At 62.4% G+C, this 7,048-nt stretch overlaps 2 protein-coding genes across 4 annotated transcripts in view; both read right to left on the bottom strand.

The window, feature by feature from the left end:
* Positions 1-394, bottom strand: part of DECR2 (2,4-dienoyl-CoA reductase 2) — a 14,942-nt gene extending 14,548 nt beyond the window's left edge. For both annotated transcript variants that reach the window (XM_032269373.1, XM_032269371.1), the window contains exon 1: positions 194-394. In XM_032269373.1, coding sequence (XP_032125264.1) covers positions 194-273 — 80 coding nt within the window. In that variant the 5' untranslated portion in view covers positions 274-394. The remainder of the gene's footprint in view (positions 1-193) is intronic.
* Positions 395-1,334: 940 nt separating this feature from the next.
* Positions 1,335-4,696, bottom strand: NME4 (NME/NM23 nucleoside diphosphate kinase 4). 2 transcript variants are annotated; one of them, XM_032269374.1, is made up of 5 exons: positions 4,568-4,696; positions 2,934-3,067; positions 2,596-2,697; positions 2,352-2,464; positions 1,335-1,865 (listed from the first exon to the last, which is right to left on the bottom strand). In XM_032269374.1, exons 1-5 carry the CDS (start codon positions 4,656-4,658, stop codon positions 1,742-1,744), a joined length of 564 nt encoding a protein of 187 aa, XP_032125265.1. In that variant the 5' UTR covers positions 4,659-4,696; the 3' UTR covers positions 1,335-1,741. The 2 variants fall into 2 exon arrangements, with proteins under 2 accessions (XP_032125265.1, XP_032125266.1); XM_032269375.1 differs by lacking the exon at positions 2,596-2,697.
* Positions 4,697-7,048: the final 2,352 nt, after the last annotated feature.

Raw genomic sequence — 7,048 nt, 5'->3', positions numbered from 1 at the left:
GGGAGAGACGGAAGGAAGAGAAAGAAAACAAAGAAAAGAAAGGTAGGTAAAAAGCCAGGCGAGACAGGCTTCCGCACACGCGAGACCTCGGGTGGGGGCCCCGCCGGCCCGCTCGGCGATGCAGGGACCACGTGGGGGCGCCCGCGGACCGGACCCCGCACCGAGGCTGCGCCCGCGCCCCGGCCCCGCTCACCGCAGCAAGTCCGGGCAGAAGAGGTGGCGGTAGGCGGGGAGGCAGTCGTCCCCCTCCACGTCGGGCGGCGGCTGGGCCATGGCGGTCGCGGCGGGCACTGCGGGGCAACAGGCAGGCGCGGCCTCGGCCTCGGGGATCCCGGCGCAGAGGCCGCGGCGCCCGGACCCGGACGCCCCGCCCCTCGCCCCGAACTCTGCGAGGCCACGCCCTCTCGCGCGGGGCCTGCTGGGATTGGCAGTCGGTGCGCGGGGCGCGGGCGCAGGCGCAGGCGCAGAGCGCGGCCGTTCGCGCGGCGGGAAGGCGGCGCCCTGGGTTTCCCGGGCCGGAGTCTTTCCCGCAGGGTCGGCGTCGGCGCCGCGGTCGGAGCCTGCAGGACTCGTGGGACACCCCTGGTCCGGGCCGGGCTCGCAGCCTCTGGGCCCCCCTCGCCTCCCCGTAAACACCATGGGCAGCGCGGGGGCGGGAGGGAAACGTCCCGGACGCCCAGGAAACCGCGGCCGCTCCGCGCCGGTTCCCAAAACGACCCGTTTCGGGGCCAAGAGGGAAGAGGCCGAGGCCGGGCGCGGTGGTTCACGCCAGTAATCCCCGCACTTTGGGAGGCTGGGGCGGGCGGATCAAGAGGTCGAGAGATCCAGACCAGCCTGGCCAACGTGGCGAAACCCCGTCTCTGCTAGAAATACAAAAATCAGCCGGCGTGGTGGCGCCGCCTGCGGTCCCCGCTACTCGGGAGGCGGAGGCGGGAGAGTCGCCTGAAGCCGGGAGGCCGGGGGGTGCCGTGAGCCGAGATCGCGCCCCTGTGCTCCAGCCTGGGTGAGAGGGACTCTGACTCAAAGAAGAAAAAAAGGTTCCAGTACTTATGTTCCTTGCGGGGGCCCGGGCGGCCCGGTACCGCGAACCCAGGATGGGGCGCCCGCCACGGCCACGCGGGAAAAACACGCAGGGCTGCCCCCGCTGCAGTGAAGGCTGCCAGGCGCTCTGCGCTGGGCGGCGCCAGCCCGCTGGCCCCTTCCCAGGGAAGGCAGCTCCTCCTTCGGTGCGATCAGACAGCCCCGGCTCGCGCCCAGCTTGGGTCCCCCCCAGATTCTAGGCTGATGGTCTCTGGACCCCTTCCTGGCTCATACATCCAACAAAATTACGGAACTAGGCATGTAAAACTTCATTTTTACTCTTAAACTGCATACAACTTATATAATATAAGCATCATTTCTACCTCAGAGTTGGTGGAAATCATGAGTGCACCACCCATGTGCTGGGCACAGTGAATTTTAATGCCTCCCCTTTGGAGGAGGAGAGGTCACCCTACCTTGTAAAGACCCCCCCCAAAAGGTTGTCTGGCACTTTGGTGCAAAAAGGATTGGTCCAGTCTTGTGCTGGCTTGGGGTACAGAAAGGCACTGAAGTTCGTGGCTCAGACTCCTCTGGGCTGGGGTGGGGCAGAGGTGAACAGGGAAGTGGTTTGGGCAGGCGGGTAGGGATGTGGGCTTGGGTTCTTGCTGACCGAGGTAGTGGGTCCTGCATGGAGGATGGGGTGGTAAAGGCAGCCTGAGCCTCAGGCAGGGTGGGTGCTGCTGTGCGGGGCTGCGTCTGCCCAGCTCACCAGCTCACTGCTCTGGAACCACAGCTGGATCTCTCGCTGGGCCCCCTCCACGGAGTCGCTGGCGTGGATGACATTCCTGTGCCATGACAGGAGCAAAGTGAGGCTCACGCTTCATGTGCACCGTGGGGAGCCCCAGGGGCCATCGGCCGCCCCCGTGTTCCCCTCTGTCTAGGGGAGCAAGCCTGTGACTGCAGATGGAAGGAGGAGCAGTGGAGCTGGAAAACGGAGCTCCAGCCTGGCCTCGGCCTCTCACCGCCTCATGGATCCACCCAGACCTCAGTTTTTGGGAGGCTAATTTCCCCCCAAGTTGCCCTGTGCCAGCCCCTTGGGGTGTCAGGTAACAGGCAATGATGGCACTGTACACAAAACACAAAGGGAATGCCTCGTTGCCCTGAGTGCAGGAAGGTCTGGGAGAACATGGCTGTTGCCAGCTGAGCTGTTAGGTCCCACCTCAGCAAAGCAAGACACCCGGTCCCGTGGATTGCGCTAGGAACAGGCTGCCACCCCAAGTGCTTGCCCGCCTCACCCCCAGCAGCAGCCCGGTGTGTCAGGGCCCCTGTACCTGCTGATGTGGACGCTGAAGTCACCCCTTATGGTTCCTGGGGCAGCCTCAGCCGAGTCGGTGTGTCCAATCATGGCCCTCGAGGCACGGACGACATTGTACCCTTCCCAGACCTGCAGCAAGAGATAACGGTTGCGGAGAAGTGGGGGACACCAAGGGCCCCTGGGCTCAATCCAGGGCTCTTCCCTTTGCTGGGGGGGAAGACACACCCACATGCCCCTCCACTGCCCCTGCCCCACCGTACCATGGCCACCATGGGCCCAGAGCTCATGTAGCGGATGAGGGCAGGGTAGAAGGGCTTCCGCTGCAGGTCCTGGTAGTGCTCAGCAAGGACGCTCTCTGGTGCCTGGGTGGCAACGAGGGGAGGAGGCGGAGCCCCCGAGAGTAACCCTGGGCACTGGTGCAGCCCAGGCACCTGCAGATAGCAGCACCATGGGCGGTGTCCCTGCCACAGCACAGATCCCTCCTGCCCCTTCAACTGCCAAAGCCAGGCCCTGCCCTGGCGCTGGCTGGGATGTGAAAGGCTGAAGACTCCCCAGCCCCGTGCCCAAAGGGACACCCACAAGCCCAGAGCCGCGCTACCTGCAGCATCTTCATCCCCACCAGCGTGAAGCCTCGCCTCTCAAAGCGTTGGATGACATCCCCCACCAGCCGCCGCTGCACTCCATCTGGTTTCACCGCCACCAGGGTCCGCTCCCGGGTCCAGGAGGGCCCTCCTTTAAAAGGCAAGGGGTCAGAGGCACTGACCCAGGTTTCCCTGCCAGAGCCCAGAGGTCACCAGGCTTCAGGGAGTCTGACTCTATGCAGGGAGCTCTGGAAGGGACAAGGATGGTGCCCACACCCAGAAACGTCCCCGTGATAATCCCAGTCAGGGACACCCAAGGCAATGCGTCCCCTGGGCTTCTAGCTTCTCCCAGGTGCCATGGCTCCTTCCAGCAGAGGCAGAAGCTGTCTGACATGGTGTGATCACCCCAAGGTCAACCAAGGCACAACCCAGCTCAGGGACCACCCCGAGTTCCACGGAGGCATGGCCCAGTTCAGGGACCACCCAGAGTTCCAGGAAGACACAGCCCAGCTCAGGGACCACCCCGAGTTGCAGGGAGGCACAGTCCAGCTCAGAGGCCGCCAGGAAGTCTGGAGATGCTGCAAAACTTCCAGCCTCACTTTTGACTCCAGCCCTTCTGGGTGAGGACAGCCCCGGTCTCAATCCCAGACTTTCCACCCAGAGCCCACCCTCTGTGTCTGATGAAGGTGAGGCAGGGAACCAGGGAGAAATACACTTTCTCCACCAGGTGAGCCCTGGAAACACGGACAAAAGGGGCCTGAGGATTGAAGAGGGAAGGCGGGAGGGTTCCTGTACCAGCCAGGAGACAAGCTCTCTGCTGCTGTGGAGTTTCAAGGCCTGCCGCTTCCAGACCCAGAGTCAGCACTCAGCCCCAGCCTTCCTCTTCTGGAGGGGACTCTGCCAGGCAGACAGGAGACGTCCTCACCCTCCTACAATCCCAGGCCCTCCAGAGCCAAGCTGACCCTCGGCATTGGGTCCCTGGATGTCCTACAAAGGCTGGACAGAGCCTAAGGGACCCCGCCAGGCCAGGAGGGAAAGTTAACCCCAGCAGGCGGCTGAAGCCCATGGGCGGAAGGCCCGATGGTTGGTGTGTTCCCCAAAACCCAGTTCACAGGGTGCCTTGTCTAGCCTGGGGCTCTGCTGCCGCTGGCGCGGGCGATGGAGGCGGGGGCTCACTTTTCAGAGCCATGGAGGGAGGCCTGAGACCTCGATCCCGCTGTGAGGTGGCAGCTGGGGGGCCGGGCGGCCCAGGAACTTAGAGCCTGGCGTCCCAGTTAGACTCTGGTCTAACCTGGCCTTCAGCGCAGGCCCTAGCAGAGCGGCTCCCTAGGAGGTGTTCCCCGGCTGGGGAGGGTCCCCCACCCTCACCCCCATCCTCAGCTGCCCAGTGCGGCCGCCGGCCTCTCCCTTCCTTTCGCCCCCGGGCCCTCGGTCGCCCCGGACCGCCCAGGATGCCAACTCGCAGGGCGCCTGCAGCCTGGGGGAGGAGAAGGGGCGCGGGCCGGCGCCTTCCCCAGCTCGGCCTGACCCCGCGACCCGCGGCCGGGGCCTCCGGGAAGGGGGGACCCCGCCCCGCACGTGCGCGGACAAAGGCCGAGCGGCGCGCGCCGTCCGCCCCCGTGTCCCCGCTGGGGCGCGCGGCCTCACTCACCCGAACTGGGGCGCACAAGCAGGCTCCAGCCCGGGGCCCGCGGACCGCCGAGCAGCCCTCGCAGCGCCGAGCGCCAGAAGAGGCCGCCCATGACGCCCGGCCCGGGGGCCGCTGTGAGCCCCAGGAGGGAGTGGGGGGCGGTGCCAGCCCCAGCCCCGCCCCGGAGCCCCGCCCCCCCCCGGAGCCCCAGCCCCGCCCCGAACCCCCGCCCCGCCCCGGAGCACAGCCCCGCCCCGCCCCGGAGCACAGCCCCGCCCCGCCCCGGAGCCACAGCCCCGCCCCGCCCCGGAGCCACAGCCCCGCCCCGGAGCACAGCCCAGCCCCGCCCCGCCCCAGCGCCTCCTGCTGCCCCCACCCGCCCGGGACCCCGCGTGGCCCGGCGCTCACGGGGCCCGTGGAAATGTCCAACGTCGTTTTTGGTTAAAATCGGAAGAAAAAACACAAAATAAGAAGGAATCTCTCTTGAGTTGTGTGCGTCTTTCTACCGACGCAGCCGTTAGCTGTCGTTTTAACGCTTTCCCACGGAGGAAGGCCCACTCGGGAGGCTGCGGCCGGAGGCTCGCTTGAGCCCAGGAGGCGGAGGCTGCGGTGAGCTGGGACGGCACCACTGCTCTCCAGCCTGGCCGCCAGAGCAAGACTCCGTCTGAAACACGAATGCATTCGCCCAGCAAATGCGGCCTAGAGGAAGCCCTGGCCTGAGCCCTCCGATGGGGTGAGGTTTCCACGGGAGCCCCAGGCGGGAGAAGAAGGCGCTCGGGAGACGCTGACCCTGCGGCCGGGAAGAGCAGCTGAGAACACAGACCTGCGCAGCCACGACCGGCTAATATTTAAATGTTTTGTAGGGATGGGGCCTCCCTGTGTTGCCCACGCTGGCCTCAAACTCCCTGGATGAAAATATCCTCCCGCCTTGGCCTCCCAAGGTGCTGGGATGACAGGTGTGAGCCACCTGCCGGGACTGGGCCGTGACCTTGAATGGGGAAAAACCCGATCTTTGTTCTCAAATGGCCTCCGATGTGACCGAATTCCTCTAAGTCATTCCAGTGTGGAATTAAGAAACAAGCCACAGTTGTAGTTGCCTGGCCTGTGACTTTGTCACCAACAGAAATGACAGGAACGGTGACATTGGGGCAGATACCACAGCACACTGCTGCTTGAAATGGTGAGCTCTCCCACTCCTAGATCTTACTCAATGAGTTTTGGAAACTCCTATGTTCTTTTTGCTTCTATACTGCATGGAATTGACTTCTTAAATTGTCCACTGCAAGTGTATAACATATCATTGAGTTTTTGGCTGGACCCAGCATAAATTATTAGGTCTATCAAAAGGTGGCACGAAGGACGGCTGTGGTGGCTCACACCTGTAATCGCAGTGCTTCGTGCGGCCAAGGTGGACGGATCACGTGAGGTCAGGGGTTTGAGACCAGCCTGGCCAACAATGTGAAACGGCGTGCCTACTAAAAATACAAAAATTGGGCCAGGCCTGTAATTCCAGCACTTTGGGTGGCCGAGGCCGAGGGATCACTTGAGGCTGGGAGTTTGAGACAAGCCTGATCAGCATGGTGAAATCCCATCTCTAAAAGATTAAAAAGAAAAAGAAAAATTAGCTGGGCATGGTGGTGTTCACCTGTAGTCCCAGCTACTTAGGAGGCTGAGGCAGGAGAACCGCTTGAATCCAGGAGGCAGAGGTTGCAGTGAGTGGAGATCGTGCCACTGCACTCCAGCCTGGTGACAGAGCCAGACTCTATCTCAAAAAAATAAAAATAAAAATAAAATAACTCTCAGGCCGGGCGCGGTGGCTCAAGCCTGTAATCCCAGCACTTTGGGAGGCCGAGGCGGGTGGATCACGAGGTCAAGAGATCGAGACCATCCTGGTCAACATGGTGAAACCCCGTCTCTACTAAAAATACAAAAAATCAGCTGGGCATGGTGGCGCGTGCCTGTAATCCCAGCTACTCAGGAGGCTGAGGCAGGAGAATTGCCTGAACCCGGGAGGTGGAGGTTGCGGTGAGCCGAGATCGTGCCATTGCCCTCCAGCCTGGGTAACAAGAGTGAAACTCCGTCTCAAAAAATAAATAAATGAATAAAATAAAATAACTCTCTTGGCTGGGCGCTATGGGATGGCTCACGCCTATGCCCCCAGCAGTGTGGGAGGCAGAGGTGGGAGGATCACTTTGAGCCCAGGAGTTTGAGACCAGCCTGAGCAACATAGTAAGACCAGTCTCTACAAAAAATAAAAATTAAAAAAATTAGCCAGGCGTGTTGTTGTGCACCTGTATTTCCAGCTTCCTGGGCGGCTGAGACGGGAATATTGCTTGAGCCCAGGAGGTCCAGGCGGGAGCGAGCTGTGATCACACCACTGCACTAGCCTGGACAACAGTAGACCTTGTCTAAAAACAAAGCAAAACAAAATGGAAAAGAACCCTTCTAACTCAGCAAGAAAAGTCCACCCAGTTCACGGCCTTGTGTAACGTGTAACCCCTT

Source organism: Sapajus apella, unplaced genomic scaffold (genome assembly GCF_009761245.1).
Source record: "Sapajus apella isolate SASKATOON/1434 unplaced genomic scaffold, GSC_monkey_1.0 scaffold192, whole genome shotgun sequence".
Taxonomy (NCBI): Eukaryota; Metazoa; Chordata; class Mammalia; order Primates; family Cebidae; genus Sapajus; species Sapajus apella.
Note: the sequence above shows the minus strand (reverse complement) of the source record. Positions and strands in the feature narration are given on the sequence as shown.

Bases quoted from the DNA above. Each gene is read 5' to 3' on its own strand.
- NME4 (XM_032269374.1), bottom strand. From the start codon at position 4,658: ATGGGCGGCCTCTTCTGGCGCTCGGCGCTGCGAGGGCTGCTCGGCGGT. The intron at 2,698-2,933 runs GTAGCGCGGCTC...GTTGCCACCCAG, and splicing joins TGGGGATGAAGATGCTGCAG to GCACCAGAGAGCGTCCTTGC. The intron at 2,465-2,595 runs GTACGGTGGGGC...CTCTTGCTGCAG, and splicing joins CTGGGCCCATGGTGGCCATG to GTCTGGGAAGGGTACAATGT.